At 40.1% G+C, this 20,085-nt stretch overlaps 1 protein-coding gene across 1 annotated transcript; it reads left to right on the forward strand.

The window, feature by feature from the left end:
• The first annotated feature begins 1,585 nt into the window (after positions 1–1,585).
• Positions 1,586–14,731, forward strand: kmt5c (lysine methyltransferase 5C). The gene is made up of 9 exons (XM_020645707.3): positions 1,586–1,777; positions 2,177–2,309; positions 3,401–3,566; positions 3,803–3,912; positions 4,023–4,186; positions 5,571–5,590; positions 5,801–5,937; positions 6,081–6,253; positions 7,833–14,731. Exons 2-9 carry the CDS (start codon positions 2,197–2,199, stop codon positions 13,115–13,117), a joined length of 6,168 nt encoding a protein of 2,055 aa, XP_020501363.2. The 5' UTR covers positions 1,586–1,777; positions 2,177–2,196; the 3' UTR covers positions 13,118–14,731.
• Positions 14,732–20,085: the final 5,354 nt, after the last annotated feature.

The raw sequence follows: 20,085 nt of genomic DNA on the forward strand, positions 1-20,085 counted from the left end.
AATTTTTTCAAATGTTGCCTATGCTGGCAGTAAAATATAGTGGTGAGAGTCAATAGAATCTGTGGCCTTCAATTTTCTCCTGTATGCATTTTTACACATTTCTTTATTTGATATAACCTGATTCTGTTTTAAAAATGGGGACAGGAGTAAAACAGGAGAAATATGCGAGTGACTAAGTATGAAGTATTCTACCTGAAGCGGGGTAACTTGCAGGGTGGTACAAGTTAATGAGAAAACAGATGTCGCCGGCAGCCTGAAGTGGACTACAGTGAAGGCTCCACCTGTCAGCGCATTAAACTGAGCTGTTGATTTATGAATCAAACTTTTGTTTGAGCCTTCATCAGACCGCAAACACATCAACACGTGTGCATGCTGTATTCTCAAAATAAAGAGCTGAATCACTTAAATGCATGTTGTGTGAAGAGACAAAGATGCAAGTGTAATAGCAGTACTCTGGGTTGCTTTCTTTATGTATTCCCAAGACATTTCAACATTTAATGAGTTATTGAAGAACAACCCCCCCTTTTTAACTTTGACTATTCCCTTTCAGCTTGGGCTAAGCCTGTCCTTGAATGTGATTTCTAGATTAAATTAACGTGGCTGTATTAGTTATTACATATTCAAATAAATATACAGAAAGATAACATTGGCTAAAATACATTGTGAATGATTGCCAGGCTTGATTGTGGTAATGCAACACAGCATCTATAATAATTTAAGCTAGAGTAACTAGTAAAGTTAAAACGTTTTAGGTAATAGAGCATGTTCTTAATAGTATTCAATTTGCCAGTTGTATTTATCAAAGTGGGTCAGGATCTATGGATGTGGACTTTAAAATAGACTCCATAAGGTTAAGTGTTTATCAGGAGTAAAAGCCAGGAAGATAAACCTGGTTAACTGTGAGTCACCTGAATATCCTCTGTAGGAATTATATAGGACGATTCTTAGTTATAATTTGTCTGTGCACAATCTGTATTTCACAACTTGGTCAATAAGAATAAAAAAAAAAAAAAAAATAGAAAAGTTATTCAAAACTGTATGCATATTTCATTTACATTAAATAACAATAGGTTTTAACAGAGGACATGACATAACAAGCCTCAGTATTTAAATCCCTGTGATAATTATTTCCCACCACGTCAGTAATTCAGCTCTTTCCGTGGCTACCTTAAATAATTATCAAATAAATAACTGGAGTACACAGATCGTCCCCGTGTTTTTAAACTGACAGCTCTCTTGATCCTGTGTCTCTTCGTTAACGTTTCCTCAAAATGCCTCCACAAGTGTAACCAATCACGAGGCTCAAAACAAATAAAGTGGGCTCGGTTTGGAAAATTGACCTTGACTCCAGCGAATAGCGTCGCTCGGGGGGGGCGTGGTCAAGTAATGTTCGGTTGCAGTGGACGTTGCCCATCAACTTTTGCTACTAGGTGAGCGTTCTGCAAAGCTAGTTAGCTAGCAAAACAAAATCCATTTTTTTTTTTTAAGTTTACAGTTTTAGTTTGCGGCCGCGTATCGGTCTCTTTTGGATTCCGCTTGGGACTCACAGTCGTCCAACAAACCCCCCCCCCCTTAAAAAAAAAAAAAAAAAAAAATTCCAGGAGTGACGAGGAGACTCCATTTTCCCCCCAAGCTGTTGGCCTGGCGGAAAGCTTAGCTGCAGCGCTAGGCTAACTTTCCCCCTGCAGAGGGAAGGAGAACCCGAGCAAGCTTGTGGCTGCTTGCGATAAATTGTCTCACTGACGATACTTTCTCGTTGACTACAAACGACTCCCAGGTATGCTTTTGTAAAAACCATTTGCAAATTTGAGTTTTTTTTGCGAGAGCACAGGGTAGATCTCCGCGCCTCGATTTAATCAACTATTGCAGTCTTGTTTGCGTTAGCTGCAGAGCTGCTAATGCTACAAGACTGTTAGTGGGGGGAACCTCAGCTGATAACACAACATGTACAGTAAGCCCAGCGAGCAAGAAGAGCTCAGTGCTGTAGAGGCTAACGTGAACCTGAAGAGCTGCACACAACGTAGTTTCCATCTCCTGTGTGTGGTATTCACAGTTTCATAAGACATGTTTTTGTTGATGCTGCCCCTGCAAGTGAGGAAAGAGACTTAAATGCACAGCTCATGATAGTGGTTTGTTATTGTTGTTATAGCTGGTGCTTTGACCCTGTGTGTTGCAGCATGCTGATGGTGGGAGGCAATGGACGGATGCACTAGAATGAGTGTGAAGGAGCTGTGTGAGACAGATGACTTGGCCACTGGTTTGGTGCTGGACCCCCTGCTGGGCTTCAGCACCCACAAAATGAACATCAGGTAATCCGTCACAGTGTCACCAGTATTGTTGGATCATAACAAGGACTTCAGTGAATATTATTGTAGGACAGTTTTTCCACATCAGTACAGTATCTTTCTTTTTTTTATTCTGCACATCAATGTTTATGTATTCAAATGTTATGACAGGGGGGGTCTCCATCCTTTTTTTTTTTCATCTGAGAGCTACTTTAAAAAAAAAAAAATGAAAGTGACCAAGGGCTGCTTGCATCAAATCGCTTGCATTTACTCAAATCAGCTGAATTAAGCTGCTGTTTGTACATGTGTGAAATTGCAATAAGCCAGTGCTTATCAATAATCTTAAATCCACATCAGTGTCCAAGAAAACATGAGTACTTCATGCTTGTTTTTATGGGCCAAATATATGAATAGTGGGGAAGAGGATGCATTTACCGTCGTCAGATTTTAATTTTTTAATTTTAACACAGTCGGTCAACCTATAGGCGAGCTACTGAAAACCTGCTACCTGTTGGAGACCCCTGTGTTATGACATCCATACTTATGTGTCTGACACAGCACAGATAATCTTTTGTTTAATGATAGTACGTGTAGTCTAATAGATGCGGTTTGCTGCTGTGCCGCATCCGCTCCAGAAATGTCATATTTCATTTCATTTCATATTTGATTTTATTTGCTCATTTCAGTGTATGGTTTCAACACCATAATGCTGAAACACTGTTCATGAGCAAACAGGAGCAGGAAGAAGAAAACGTATAATACCTCCCCCCCTTTTCCTAGTAACACAAGATACTGTTTAACAGAATAAGATGGCTAACCTGTTGTTTTCTCTTTAAAGTCAGATCTACAGTGAAACACTATTCCTACCCACAGTCTGTTCCATTTAGAATTAGAGTTGTTGTATTATAAACTGTTGCCTATGAAGTATTACTGTAATAGCATCTGCATCATATGTAACATGTTTATGAAACCCCCGCCCCACATTTAACCCTTGTTCTTCTCAAGTGGTGCTCCTTGCACACATTTACATGTTTTGCTTATCCTCATAACTTTCGACTTTGACTTGTCACACTGCTCTTCCTAAATGCCGTCACCTGCATTTTCTCTTCTGTTAGTCCCCCGCCCGAGATCCGGCGCTGGGGTAACCTCAAAGAGACCCTGCTGCGCTTTCAGCGTACACATGACTTCAACGCCACGTTCGAGGCTTTGACAGTGGGTGACCTGGCTGGTGACTTCTTCGATGCATTGGGAAGCCATCGACAGGAGCTGCTGAGGCAACATGTATGCTGATGTTCAAGCTTCCATATAATAGAAGATTTTAAATCATTTCACACAGTATGGCTTTATTAAATGGCAATGTGTTTGATAATATACATTAACTAAATATAATGTGTTTTGACCTTTTTGTTTGTCGTTGTCTTGTAGTATCCTTGTGTTGTAGTTTTAAAACGATCATGATTGTTGAATGATTGGCTTGAATGTTAGGGCTCAATCTGAACTATTTTTGACATCCACAGGTGTACCGCTACCTCAATGCTTTCCTTTTGGATAGCGGTGTCAAGATTGAGTCCTGTGACAGATACTCTTCAGAGACGAACGGAGCAAAGATAACATCAACAAGGCACTGGTAATCACCCACATCCTTAACATATATATATATATATATTTGTGTTGCATTTCCTGGACTTTGTTTTTTTCCTACAACTTAAACACATGGTGCTAATTTATTGCGCTCAGGTTTATTGGTGAGCGGGTGGAGGTCCTGCTGGGATGCATAGCCGAGCTGAGCCCCACTGACAGTGCTGTGCTGAGGACAGGAGTCAATGACTTCAGTGTGATGTATTCCACACGCAAGCGCTGCGCCCAGCTCTGGCTTGGACCTGCAGCTTTCATTAACCACGGTGGGTTTGTTTTCATTCATGACTCATTCTTTCCCAGCACGCACACACTGTATACACAGATGTACTAATTAAAAATGTTCATGGCTGATATGAGCGCTCGCCTTCACCTTCCAGGAGCAAATGTTTAAAGGCACAGTCTATATTCTAAGTTTCAACATTGAAAGCAATAATGGAAGAAACTATCACTCAAAGTGACCTGCAGGTCTTTGTTGCATAATGTTAAACTAAACAACAATGAAGTCTTTGTCAACTGACACAGCTGATAAAATGCAGATTTTTTATGTTAAAAACTTTTTCTTGTATGTATCTAAATATTTCTACAATTTGCATGGTCAAAACGACTTTGTCATTTAAGTTCCTGGATGCACAATAACTTGTTTAAGCCAGAATAAGTATACAAGCTGGATGAGAAAAGTTTCATGACGTTATCAACGATCAAACATGAAGTCTGTTCTTGTGTTCCTGCTTTGAGCAAAATCCAGACTCCATGTTAAATACTAAATCTTATCCAGTTATTTTCATGGAAATCACCTCAAGTAACTCTATCAACTTATCTATGACAGAATGCTACGCTAATAAAGCACTTAATCCTAGAATTTTTGTCTAGAATAGAAGATCATTATCTGTTTCCCAAACTGAGACCTTGGGGTAACTCATTCATGTTGAACCATTAAGTTTTAATTCCAGTAGATACAAAACAGTGTTATGTCGCTTACTCCTAAAACACACCAGTTCACCAGAACCATAATATGAAGTTAATCAATGGAGGTGGTGCATGTTTTTGAAGCAAACACGGTATTTGAGTCAAATATAATCAAATCTTATAAGTCAAAAATGATTAAATCTGTATATATCCTCCTTTTCATCCTTTGCCAATGACATCCCTGTTATATGTGGTCATGACTCAACAACTTCTGAACTGAAACAAATAGTTGATCTCCCTCATTACTGACAGAACATTAGGGAGTAGTTTTGAATGCAAATCCAGATTGGTCAAAAATACCATGCTCTATAGTTGCAGGCCAAGTCTGTATTTTAATGTCTATTTCAAAGTAGTGATTTTATAGCTTTGAGCATGTTGTCAGTCATGCAGATAAGCAGCTTGCTCCTCACAGCCCTCGGGGTTAAATGGTCTGTAATGTGTACAAAAGATCCAGTGAAATTCTAGTTAATTCCCGGGTCCACTCAGAGGCCACTTTCTGACAAGATCTCCTAATAGTGTTTGAGAGTTAATCAGCTTAGCCTTTGAGCCTTTGTGCCAAATTAATTCAGCTGACAAATAAAATAGAAATTCCTTTATTGCTTGCTGTGATTTGATATTTATTAATAGCTTGATTTTTTTTCCTTCTGTTTTTCTTGCATTATTTGTCCTTCTGGGTTGAAGACTGCAAACCAAACTGCAAGGTAATCAGCGATTTTATACCTATCACTGTTCTAAACTGATCTGGGTAAATGAAGAGATTGATAGCTATGCTAAAACATTTTTTGCATCAGATTTTCTTAATCTAGTAAGATTTATAGTTTCTATTTATTTCTGTTTCTGCTCTGGGTTTTATCCCATGGGCCAAGCCTTGCCTTTGTCTTATTCTGTTTCTCCCCTTTTCACGCGCCCAGTTTCTCCCTGGTGAAAAGAACATTGCGTGTGTTGAAGTGATTCGACCCATCTCACCTGGGGAGGAGATCACGTGTTACTACGGCGCCAGCTTTTTTGGGGAAGGCAATGAAATGTGTGAATGCTGCACCTGTGAGAGGTGTGTTCATCATCTGATCAGACATTGTCTCTTTAATCGCTTGTTTTTAACTCTTTCTAGTGGAATATTTTTGTGTCATGGATAAGAATGGTGGTTTTCCTGTTCTACTGAAATAAAATTTTGCAATTTGAATCACCGTTTAGAAATGGAGAGGGTCACTTCAAACACAAAGGGAAGCAGCCTGAATGTGAAGAAACAAAGGACCCCGTGGGCCAGAAGTACCGCCTAAGGGAGAGGTACCTTCGTCATCACAGAGAGAAGGGGCACTTTACTACAAGGCCAACAATACCAGGACATCACTCAGGTATCTTTAAAGGTAACTGCTTCAGGATTTTCGCTAATCTAATCTAATTTGATACATCGTTGGCTTCCTTAAAAATCCAATCAGCACTGCAAAACCAACTAACATATTTCTTATTATTATGAGACGATTTAACAGCAGTTATGTCAACATTAACAGCTTGTTACACTAAATGCTTGACAGTCTGCTCTGTGGTTATTAAATGAACCATTAAATTAAAGCCTTAGGACAACCAACGCTGCTCATTTGATACATTTTTTACAAACCTTGCTGCAATTAAGGTTTCAAACAGCGAAACATTAAAAAGGACGATAACAAAATGTGTTCAAACTCTCTTGTAAAAGTCAGATTTAAGCTCTCGCCTACTGTATTAGCTCATACAGAGTCTGACTCTTTGAAAGCTATAATCACACCGTGACCCGCTGTTTTCACACACTATAGCTGCAATGCTTTAGTGAACCTGTCATTGCAGAAAGTGTTTTTTTTTTTTTTTTTTTGATGATGCAATCCAAGTTGAAAATCATTACGTTGACATTAGATCTTGAGCTTGCATGAGATTCTTTTGAAAACAGACATCACTCTTCTGTGTCAGAGCTAAAATATGATCCGGCTCAAGCATTCAGTTGGCTCTTAATGACCAATTTGTCTCACTCTTTTAAAACAGATGGCTTTGTTGAATAGCTCAGTAATTAGTGTGAATGCAGTCATTAAAATAAGGGTTTGAAACATGATCTCCTGGATCATTTAGCCCGTTTAGGAAGCAGAATAGGTTTCTTCTTCATGACATAAGCATTTAATATAACATGGAATAAGCACGTCTATCGTTTACTTGTACTAAACAATATTAAGGTTCCTCTGTTTTCTCTTTGTTTTATATAGTGAGAGACAAAAACAAATGTACTTAAAGTAGTTTGCTCATGCTCATGTAACCATGGAGAAAACAAAGGATTTAAAGTAAAGATGACATCTTCATAATAAACAAATAGGACGACATTAGAACTCATAACAATTCAACCCTAACACAAAAAGAGTAAATTAAATGGATCTGATTGTATTTTATTTTACTTTTTTTTAACGTTCATATATTTCACATGTAAAGATTTTATACAAAATCTTGCAAGTTTGGAAAATGCTTATGTCTTTATTTTCAAGGTTATGTGCTTGAATTAAATTAAAGTTCCTATAAATGTGTAATTTTCAACAAAATCTGCGTTTCATCCTCTCCATCACTCATGTTAACCACATATCTTTTGATGATGGAGGGGCAAAAAAAAAACCCTTTGTTATAAACTCCACTTAATGTTGGTCTGCAAGAATTGTAATGTCATTTACATTTGTAAATCAAAAATTAATGAAAATTTCAGGTGTGTTTCCCCTAAATAAAGCAAAAATTAGGACCCAAAATCACAAGTACATAGAGTAAAATAGTACCATGTGTTGAATATCTCTTTGTTGCTGAGCTAGTTGAGATTATTTATTAATTCTAGCTAAAGAGTAAATATGCAAAAGCTGGTAAGGTGTGTTGAACATATGAGATACAACATACAGAAGCTTCAAGTTCACTTGTTTCTTTGTTTTTCTCTTTCACACATAGCCATCCCCTCCAGGAATTCGTTTACCCAGCAGATGAGAAGAAATGCCTTGAAGAACAGAAAGTTTAGTCAAACCAATAAGTGGAGACGAGAGCAGCACAGACTATCAGGAAAGCACCCATTGAAATCCCCCACAGCCAAACAGATTCCACTTTTGTCCCAAGTTACTCTGAAGGACCTGAGAGTCAGAGTGCGGCGCCACTCTGTGGATTTCTTACTCAGTTGTAAGGATCCGACAAGCAAAGAGAGAGCCTTGCTTGAGCAACTGGAGGAAGTGAAGCCAGGTAACAGCAGTGAGGTAAACTTGAAGCCTTTCACTCTTAATTCCTCCATGTCAGCCCATCAGAAAAGTAAACGAGCAGTAAATGGCTCAGACCTTAATGGGAAGTCTGTCACAGTAGTGGAAAAGCAGGCAGTTCACCAGAGGACCTCTTCAAGAACAAGAAGCATGGTTCAGTCCACACCAACACATCAAACAGGGTGCAGTAACACAGGCAACACTACGACTGTTTGTCAGCCTGAAGGAATCAACAAAACCCGCAGTGCAATAAAACAAAAGACGGAAAAAGCAATCACAGAGACTAAAAGCAAAAAGAGCAGCAGCACAGAGTCCTGCTTTACCGGCGCTGTTGCTGAACAAACACAGCGCAGGTCCACAAGAGCACCATCCCTGTCAGAAGTTTGTCCGAGTGCTGCAGACAGATTGAAGAAAGCTGGAGACAATCCACTATTATCACTGAAGCAATACCTAACAGTCAGCATAACAAGGTTATCATTGCCACAGAGTTTAGACGCACATAACAGTTTGGAAGACAGGAAAGACGGAGTGGAGTCAAGAGGGAGGAGCAGCCAGCGTCCTAGACCAGCGCCGCTGTCAGTGCAGTCTAGGGGTAAAATGGCTCGATCTCTGCAGAGGCTACAAGGATGTTCTGGGATTAGTACAACGGAGGGCAACAGAGGGGTAAGGGAAATGTTTTTCAAATCTGGGGATAAAGTTAATTTAAGGAAGCGACATGCAGGTGAAACTGTCAATAATTCATCCAACAGCTTAAAAGAAAAGAATGATAAGGTAATCGAATTAAAAACTGTGTCAGAAGTAAAAGAGGATGTAACGAAGGAGCAACAGGACATGGTAAAAAGAAAAGTTGAGGGACAGAAAGAGATCATGTTAAACAATGAATCCACAGAAAGTTTCCAGCCTCAGGAAGAAGTCAAGGAGTCTGAATGCAAATCAGTGCCATGCATAAAAACAAGAGGACAAAATAACATACAGTGTGTTAGAATTAAAGCGGAGGATGGACTTGTTAATCCATCTGAAGAAATGGCCAGGTGCGTGCCAGTGTGTAGGCATAAAGAAGATGTAGTCATAAAGCAGGCAAAGGTTCTGCTGTCTGATATTCTAAGACACGATAAGTGCTTCATAGATAAGAGATTACATGGAGATATTGTAGAGAGGGTGTTTTCTACCTCAGCCTGTAAAGAAACACTCATTTCTGAGGAAGATGAAGAGACTGACATTAATGGAGGCAGGTGCCAGTCTGGAGTGCAGAGGAAGATCAGGAGACGACGAAGGATGAGGTCTAGAGCAGTGAAAACAAAAGCAGAAAGAAAAGGCACCGAGGGGCACCTGAGCAAAGAGGATTCAGCCACAGTAAAGACTGAGTTTAGTGAGGAAATGTTGTCCCTTCACCCACCACAGAGGCATAAAAACCCACCGGTTGCCTGCCTAAACGCACTACCTCAGAAGTCGCTAATGTCAGCAAAAGCCACAATTAATCTGCACCCAGACGCCAACCCACAGGCACACATACAGTTCAACATACCTCTGAAAAAACGTACCTTTCGTAGTTCTGTGGAAATAGGCTCTGATCATGGTTTGAATTGTACTTCAGGTCAAGCTCCTGAAGAAGCCACGTATTCAACTAAAGAGCTGAGTCAGACTGTAACTACATGTTCAGAGGACAGACTCAAAACAAAGAGAATTTGTAAACGGGGAATAAGGAAAACAGAAGTCCAGAAGTTAAACTCTAAAAAGATAACAACCTTTAACCGAGTACTTCGCTCTCGAGCAAATGAAGTTCAGCGAAGCCAATTTGTGAGGAAAGCAAAAAAATCTAAATTAAAGAGGCAAGATGAGGTTGACTTTGACAAGGCTCAGACACGAGGGAGTGAAAAGCTTGCAAAAGGCAAACAAGCCGAGGATCCCGCTAGAAATGTAATGCAGTGTGGTAAAACTCCAAATAATTCCCAAAAGGAAGATGAGGCGGTAAAGTTGTTTCAGCAAAGTGGTTTGGAGGAGACAAAGCCGGGCCTCAATTTTAAGATTCGTTTCAAGAGGAGGAAAGGAAGAGTATGGGAAATGCAAGAAGCAGGACTTGAAAATATGGCGTTGAAAACAGAAAAAGGGGACGAGTTGGTGACATGTGATCCCTTTAAAGCCATCATGGATTCTGTTTCAACTTTAAACATGGAGATGGAGGCAGCTCAGGCTCATGTGCAGGCTAGCAAGAAGTCAAAGAGCAGATTGCATCGTTTGAAAAGAAGAGGTGAGAGGCTGAGTGAAAGGAAAACAACGACTGCCTCCTCAGAGGCAAAAACAGGTCCAATTCTTGATAATAATGGGCTGAGTGAAATACCTAATGACAAAGTAATAACTAAAGAGATACTTGAGAAGGAACTTCCAAATGGAGTCAAGCTTCTGCCAGAAAAAATTGAGAGTCCTAAAAGTATGCTGTCAGCTGTAGGGCACGCAACAAAAATTGAAGATTGTTATGAAAGGAGTTGCTGTATGTTTGAAACTGAGACACAACAAAGAGTGCAGCCTGAATTGGACTTAAATGGTCTTCCATTACCAGTGCTTAAACTACGCAGAAAGGCAGAGGATATTTGGGAGGTGGATAGCAAAGAAGAGCTCAAACAAACTGAACTTAAAGAAGAGCCCAATGTGAAGAGAGAAACAACAGGTGTGATTTTAGAGAAACAGAAGAAAGGATGTCCTGATCTTGGCAAACTCAAGGAAGAGTGCCCGTCTTTGCAGCGAGTCAACACCAACTCAGCACTTCTAAAAACAGAACCCCCGCCGTTTTCCTTATCGCTTTCACCCTTGTCTCTGTCTTCCCCCCTTAATGACAGTAAAACTGACGTTAAATCCTCGGTTACAAATACAGTCATTGACAGGCCAGAGATGAACAACGGAGGAAGGAAACAAAGGTACAAAATGGAAAGAGTACACAAGTGTGGGCCTGTAGAAACATCCACCCCCTGTCTTAGTCACACTCTCCAACAAATTGACAACAGTCTCTCTCGACTCTCTGAGGGCTTGTGTTCATCTCAGACTTTGGAAAAGCCAGCAGCCTGTTCCAACGCTTCTAATTCAGTTATCCAGCCCCCGTCCCAGTCTCCTCCATTTACAACTGCAGATACTATGCTTTCCAATGAGTCCAGCTTCACAAACTGCTGTGATGATATTCTAGACTTTCAGTGTCTGAACTTTGAGGGTTATTATCAGCCTCAGAATATACTTCCATCCTCCCCATCTGATCTGTGTTCACTGGATCCACCAACAGATCCTTTCAGCAGTCCCCTTTCGCACAGCCCGTCTGATACATGGACCACTGAAACGCCATATCTCGGCCCTCCCAGTCCAGGAAATAACTTCACCAGTGAGGATCTGCAGTTTTTTCCAGGTCTAATTTCTTCCAAGGGTGACTCTGTTCCTCTGGAATGTGAAGTGAAGGATACCTCCAAAGACAGAATCCAACCCAACCCTAGTTTCAGCTTTTCAGCTCTTGGCAATACTGACTTGACTGCTAAGGACCGAATTATAAGTAGAAATACAGGGATGAGGCCAGCCAGAGAAGACTTCCGAAACCAGTCATTTTCTGTAGTCAACAAGCAAAGATTGCTTGGCACAATGTCATCTTCTCTTACATCCCAAAGTCCTGTTACAATAACCCAACCTTCCATGAATGTCAAAGCAAGCACCAGTCAATCTAAAGCCCAGTCTAACCTTAGAACCCAGGGTCCCTTCCATCGTATGTCCATTCCAAGTAAACCCCAGTCTTTTTCAAGCAGTCAGCCAAACACAGTGAGAGGAGCTCCCCAAGGTTGCCCGACTAAATCCGTCCCATCATCTCAAATGTCTAACAAATTCCTCTCCCCGCAACTCTTCACTGTGAAAACTCCCAACCCTCCTGACAATCCATTTAAGTATCACGAGAAAACCTCTACTGTTATCCACAGGGTGCTTAAGTATCAGGGAGGGGACCAGAGTCAGAACTTGTACAGTGCACCTTGTAAAGACACCATGGCGGCTGCTGGCAGTCCTAATGTCACATCCAGAACATTCGGTGCAAAACCAGCTGCTTTTGATAGGACCAACCAGAGTAACAAACTAGGTGTTGGTACAGATAGTTACCATAAAGGAAACGTTTCTGTTCAAGGGTTTGGAAAGGGTGTCCCCCAACCTGGGCCCTCAAGCAACCTCAGCAGGTCCAACCATCATTTCAACAAACCCCACTCCTCTTTTCCTCAGTCTTTCAGCAAAAGTAAGATTTCATCTGAAAAGCATCCAAGTGTTGAGACCAACATGACATACAAAAACCTTTCAGCGCTGCCAAGACCCTTCTTCTTTCCCAGCAAAATGCCTGAGAGTTACTCGTCAACACATGACAAGAGTTTAAAACAGGATAAGCCTACTATGTCAACCTCAGAGAAGCACCAGCATTGTTACACCCAGCAAGACCCTTTTGATTTTAGCTTTGGCTCGTCTCTTTCGCCCATGTCTCAGCACAACAGCCCCCAAGTGGTCCACAGTACACCTCCTGGTACACCAGCACCAGCAAAGAGTCAGTCCTCAACCTCCTCAGCTTCCTTCCCTTATGGCTACCAAGGTCCTCCTTACGTACTTAACTTCAGTGGAGATCATTCATTGACGCTAGGTCTCAGGGATGGGGCTGAGGGTTACCCAGGATTAGGATCGACAAACTACACCTACCACTGCCTGATGGAACCCTCAGGCACCCAAGGACGGCTGGTTCTTGAACCCTGCGGACCACAGATGTCGAACCCAGCCTCTTTCTCTTTGGGTGGCTTTTCTGGGCACAAGGTTCAGGACGAACATTGCAGGAAGGACATGCAGCAGCAGTGCCAGCCTGGGGAACATCAAGGTGCAACACACTATGGACCTGTTTCATCGTCTCACTCAATGGGTTCAAATAAACCCAAGAGAGTGAGGTTAGTGGTGACAGATGGCACAGTAGACTTAGATCTCCAATACTCTGACTAAATTATAACCACCAGAGGTGGACTGGAGAATATTTTGATGTTGTTTTGATCAAGGGTGGTTAAACATGTTTTGTAAAAACTGTAATTCATAGTCTACCACTTCTTAATGAAAGCCCGCTGACTGACATTTTTCTAAACCATTAATTTGGTGGACTGTTAATGACTTGTACAAGTTTTTAGAAAAGCAGGCACACCAGCTTGTTTGACCTACTGTATGATTTTTTTTTTTTAAAGAGGTATTCACTTCAATTAACTGAAAATACCAAATTACAATGTCAAAAGAAAACAAAGCATTAATATATTTGTGACAGGGAGTTTGAACTTAAAGGCCCCGTAAACATTGAAAACCCTTACTGTACTGTAATGTAACTATGAACTTTTCTATACCATGTATGGCAGTGGAGACGGGAGCACCCTCATTGGTTGCTGGTACTTATGAGTTGGATTAAAAAAGGCAGCTTTGTGCCTCAGTCTTTGATATTCTCTTGTGACTTTTTAAAGCATCTGTTGTAACTGTTCACTCCTGTTTTTATACTCACAATAAGCTTTTTTCTCACCTTTTTTGTGTTCAAGTCGAGTGTATGCATGCATTTGGCAGGCAGATTTTGAGGGATCAAAGTGAGGTGTGTTTTCATACCTGATCGTCGCTGTCGTGACATCCTGCCCTGCCAAATTTCTATTAAGGTCATTAGACTGTAGTGCATCATTGGAAGGTTTGTGCATGAACAGTGTACAGTCAGATGATTCCTCGACCTGAAACACAATATATTTAAGGACAACTCTTCTGAATGAAGACATGAAATATGTTCTTGCAATTTTTCACAGTTCCTCTATTGACAGGGTGGGAGTTGGAGTGACTGCAATATGTTTTTGGGCCAGTTGTGCTTAATGAATTGAGGGATGGTACATCATGAAATCTTTGTATGGGAGTTCTTCCAACTGTTAGTTTAAGAAAAATATTTAAACATTGTTACATTTAGTAGAGTGACAATCTTCTCACAGTGACTCACTTTTGTAATCCATTTGGTTTTGTGTTTCAAATATTTTAAAGATTATTATACAGAGAACAGAATGATAAGTTCAAAAATGATAGCTACTGTTTGTTATGTTGTTGCTAAAGGAGGTTCATGTTTATACATGTTTATATTGTAAGCAGAGTTATTTGCTGTTGATTGTGGAAGTCATGTGAGCATTCCCTTCATGTCACGATGTACTGTATGTTAAACCCATTTTTCATAACTGGGCAGGAGTGATCAGTGTGACTGCACTGCCTTAGATCACTATCATTACAATATACTGTCTTGATATGAAAGGTCAATTATTTATTTTAATATCCTCATCCTTGAAATGGTGCTTTATTGTAATTTATATTTCACATTGATTGTTCAAACAATGAAATTTTTTTTTATTATTATTTAATGGGGAAAAGTATTGAAGTGAATATTTACATTGAGTATTTAATTTCAAAGCCTTTGACATATTCAGTTTTTCAGTTGTTACACAGGTTCAACTTTCTCTGTCCTTTTTCTAATTGGCAGTTAGTCTTACTGAACATCTGCTGTAGAAATGTAGAAATGTAGCCTATATCATTAAAGACATTTAATTCTTTTTTATATTTTCGGTCTTTGACTCTTTTATATGTGTTGGGGTGGAAAAACTTTGATTGCTATGGCATGAGAAATAAAAACATACAATTATAATCCATAAATTACAATGAAACCCTTATAGAATCAAACTCATGGATGGGTATACCAGCTTGATGACTACATTGAACATAAATGTGATTTCTCTTATTCAGAAAGCTTTACGTTTGGTATGTTTTTCTTGAAAAATAACCAAATCATTAAAAAAAAAGTTACTGATATATTTAGAGTCTATTGACTGAGTAATGGATTACTATGCTACTTCAGAATTGATTAGAGGACATAGGTCAGAGGATGTTAGAGATAATGTTTACATTTCAACTGTTTTTGTTAGTCCCTCATAACTTTTATGACTTGAGGACAAGTGTGCAGAAAGTATTTTATCAGCTATGATTGCATACATTATTGAGTTATTCTGTGATGTATTGTTTTGCTTTATATTCAGTCTTCCGTAACTAATACATATTTATGTACTTATATTGAAAGCTTGTGGAAAAAGCACACATTCTGCTGGTTTAGTGCTCATCCTTTACCTCATCCTCTATCTGTGCTTTTATCCCACCCAACCCGTGTTCATGTTCTTCCCTTTATCCTCTCCTCTCTTGAAGCTTGTGACCCACTTCTGCCTTTCTTTCTGGCTCTCAGTAGCAGCAAAGCAGCTAATTCTGATGCCAAGTATAACAGTATTTTTCATAATGAGGACGGAAAGAGAAGGAGGGATTATCATCCATTATAGTAGAGAGGAAGCGGGTGTCTTGGAGATGGTACAATTAAAGGGACAGAAGAGACATGGGAAAAAATAGGCTAAATAAACGTGATAAATATTCAAAAATAGAACCAGTATTTTTGCTATCAGACTGCACACGTTATTTTTATTTATAAATGCTATTTAATTGAACATTGATTTCAGTTTAAGTTTCATTTAAAGGGACAGTTTAATCTTCTTTAACTAGTGTAAAGGAGAATACATTTACAGTCCTACTTGTGTAAGTATGGAAATATAATCAGCCTAATGCAAAGACAAGTACCAAAAGTACAGTATTCAATCTGCATTAAAATCTCCCCTGGGACAAATGAATTACCATGTATGAAGTCATTTAATTGTTAATACATAATATTACATGTGTAGCAGTATTGTTAAAGATCAATGTCGTTCTGATGTGTCAGCTCCATAGACTGTAAATAGATCACTAAAACGTCACGTTAACATTGAACAAGCGAAGCTACACACTTTGCGGTTGTCAGTTTCCTCTGCTGCTCTCACCTTCCCGGCCCAACAGGTGCAGCTTCAGGCTCAGGTTCCAAGTCTCCCAATCCTCATCCTCCGCAGAATCAACAAAGAACCAGCCTTGATCTTCACTGAATGTTGAGGTGAGAACTGTCATTACATGAACTTACATTTAGCACAAGTGCTGATGGTCTGTTGAAACTTCTGATTCCCAGCCCTTTTCAACAAAAACAAAAACAAAATTCAAACAGTCTTTATTTATTTAGCCTATTTTATATTCATTATATCAAAAAAGAATATTTTTAATCTATATTAGATGCTGGAAGTTTTAAATGGTTCAATTACTCAATCTGTATGAGAGCAAAACCACTAGCCTACACAAATAAAGTGCTAACTCAAAAAAAAACAAAAAAACTAATTTACTGTTTGCTTACTGTTTGCACAGTGCTACATGCATTTATTACAGTGTTTTTATTTTCACTGCCCAATGTCAGAAAATATAAGAAGGTAAGTATTCCAGCACAAGAGGGTAAGCCTGCAAAAAAATCCCTTTGCCTCAAACATTGGTTATTTATGAGCCATTACTGTCTAAAAAGCTGGAACTCATATGTATGAATCCTTAATTTAGAAGAGACATCTGATATAACTATTATGTAACTTGATGTTTTTTCTTCGTATGAAAATAAAATTCACATCTGTCTGATATGTGAATTGAGTTTAAAGCAGAATATTCCTCACTGAAATGTATTGGAGTAGGCCTAAAAGTAAAAAAAACATTTTTACATTAGATTTGTGCCACGTCTTGGCAACCCTTCTAGTTTTCTACATTTTTAAGACTTCACTCTCTCCTTATCTAACGGTGTTGTATGTTAACATTCTGTTTAAACCCTTACTGAACGCAGGTTTAGCCACTGGACTCTGTGCTTCCACATGTCCAGGACTTTGGTGGATTATAATCTGTCGTGGGATATGAGCCTTGCACAGGAGTGTGTTTTAAATGGCTGTGCTGCATTTCTGTTTGATCTTAAGCTTGATTGCTGGAACCACCATGAACACGAGCAGTAGAGCAGTCACCCTTGAGGTATAGGAGCAGTGGAACACAAATGGTCTGTAGTGCTGTAAGAAACGAGCCTAGACTGGAAGGACAGAGGAAAACACCTTTAGGAGTAAGAGCTTTAGAGAGACATACAGGCATTGCACATTATTTCCCAGGTGACAGGTGGCAGAGGCTCTGAGTGATTGGCTACTGGCTGAGGTGGCAGTGCATTAGTGTAAATTATGACTGTAACTAAGCCCTGTGTGTCTTACAGAGGGGGCTGTATAAATATGTCAGCTGCACAGACAGGGATATTGCTCTTATCATTATTATGGCTATCTTTCTTTATTAAGCCTTACCGTGTGCTGTTAACGTGACTCCCCCGTCTCATTGTGCGAGCCACAGCCGCGTGTGTGCTTTTGATAAAGCGCAGCAATCCCATTGTGTTAACTGCAACTGCTCGCTTACATACTTCCAATTAATACTGCTGTTCCAGTCTGAGCCTGATGAACAACGTCTTTTAAGCACGCCCTGTGAAACATATGGGACTCAATCAGTCAAAATAGACGTGCTGCTGGTAGATGCACACTGACTTGATCAATGCAAACCTTATTTAAAGAAACCCATAGATCAGATGGTGTAGTACATGGAGTGCTGTTTGTGTGAAAGAGTTACCTCCGCATGAGTCACTGGCTGAGTGAAGAGGTGGTCAGCCCCCGCTGTGAGAGCTTTCAATTCATTCACATCCGTTTGTAAATGCCCACCTCTGAGCGTATGAATGTAATGTGAAGGAGAGAGAAAAGAGTGAAGGAAGGTGATGTTTCTACTTATTAATTCCACTTTTAAAAGCTGTGTGGTTTGCCTGTCAGTGCAGCCTTTGAATCGAAGCACAGACTGCCTGACACATGACGCCATGACACGGCATTTTTCTTTTACAGCAGATACAGTTAAGAGGAAGCAGAAGAAATGCAGAACTAAAAAGAGGAGTGTACTGACATCTGGAGTCTTTTAACTGAGGGACAGATAAGAAAAATGTTGATGGCAATACCTTTTGTTGTCAGACACTGGGATGCATGATATTGGATATTTGCTGATAACTAATATGTGATATCTTTTGAATCTATAGTTCTTAATGCCTACGTTTGCAAATATGCAAAGACATCAAGTCTCTCCTTTTGACAAATAAACATTTGATTATGCCCACTCTTATAATTGAGGCAAATGATGCAAAATGAGAAAGCGACTTCAACCTGGGCTTCATGTAAAACAAGCCAGACTTACTACAGCTGTTTTCACATATGCACTCCTGAAAATATCATCATGTCCAATCGGCTGGAAAAAATGAAGACAGGGGCAGACAGGTAGCTACAGTGTTGCACACACTGCAAAAACTAGGGCAATGAACGCTCACTGATGGTCCAACTAGGACCAGCGATCTCCTTGGTGTTGTCAGGGCCTCAAGTAAGAAAAAGACGCAGAAGTAACGGATGAAGCTACACACTCCGCTGTACTGTGTTGTAATACTAATATTTTCCTTGATATCAGTGCCATGTGTAGTTCAACGGAATGACACTATCGACAAAAACATAATCCTGCCTTTTCATTACATGCACAGAGAATGAAGCGGTCGCATGCAGACACTCTATGCACCGTGCAGCAGTAGGAGTTTTTCAGGAGTTTCCTGCAAGTGTGAAAGCCCTATATGACATAACATTATTAAAGATGTGTCATTGTATATGACATCACAGCTACATAATGACCTACAAGATTGAACAGCAGCACATGGCTTAAAAGTTGCAGAAGAATAAACAAATAAAAGTATACCAGATTTACAAGACAGTCTTTTTCAAATACACACCGAGACTGCTTAACAAAAATGCGTTTGGGATGAAGCGCTCTTTTTTGTCAGTGTGAATCAGCCTGATGCAGCAGAGCTTTGCCCTCTTACAGTCATCACTGGATTCTGTGATATTTTGTCAACATTTGACATGCAGCGTTGCGCTCTGTAACCTGACAGCAGCTGTGGATTATTTGGTTGTTCTGGGTATCTCGCTTGAATATCCATGCTGTCTTACATACTGAGTTTTCACCAAATCAGCACAGACTTTCTATATGTACCCTCCAGCAATTAACGCATCTGTTTTTCTCTGTGATCTTTATAAACAACCACGAAGACCCCCACGTCGACCTGCAGCACCCTCTCCTCATCCCCAACTATTAAATGGGTGTTAGCTCATTATAGCAAATATGGTGAGTTGGGCATGCTTCACTCAGCAATGATTGGCATAATTGAGCTGATTTCTACTTGCTATTCAGTTCAGCTTGTCAGTAGAAGGCTCCCTCTCCTCCCACACTCAACCCTCCATCACCCCCCCCCCCATATGGTAATAAGCATTGCAGCAGTGGCTTCCCTCATCCTCTTATACACACCTCTTTCATTTCTTATTCATATTTCTGTGTGTGTGTGTGTGTGTGTGTTTGAAGACACACATGTTGGGTGTACCGCTGCAGACTGTCACTGCACCGTTCTGGGTCTTCGATTCGGATACTTGGAAAATGAGAAGATGTTGCTGTCATTGATGTGTTTGGTTTTGTTGTTAGACTGGGGGGTTAAATTGTCGGCTAATCTTAAAATGTGCGTGAGCGTTTTGTGTGTGTGAGTGTCTCTGCACTGTTGGGTGGATCCCTCTGTGTTCTGTGCTGTGTTCTGTGCCGTGTTCATCTCAGTGAGAACCAAAAAAAAAAAAAAAAAAGCGGAGTTTTTTTTTTCCCACAGCTAAGAGTCTAACTCTGAAACATCAAAGACAGAGATAGGGAGAAACAGAGCGAGAGAGAGAGAGAAACAGAGCGAGAGCGAGAGAGAGTGAGAGAAACAGAGCGAGAGAGAGAGAGAGAGAGAGCGAGAGAGAGAGAGAGATAAAGGAATGGAGTTAGGGAGGGCTATGCCTTGTATCCGGGTAATGATGGAGCAAAGAGCGATGGAAGGAGGTGGAGTGACAATAGAGAGAGAGTGAGGTAAAAGAAGGGGGTGAGTGAGAGAAACCTACCTACCAGTGCAAGCA

Source organism: Labrus bergylta, chromosome 16, assembly GCF_963930695.1.
Source record: "Labrus bergylta chromosome 16, fLabBer1.1, whole genome shotgun sequence".
Lineage (NCBI taxonomy): Eukaryota > Metazoa > Chordata > Actinopteri > Labriformes > Labridae > Labrus > Labrus bergylta.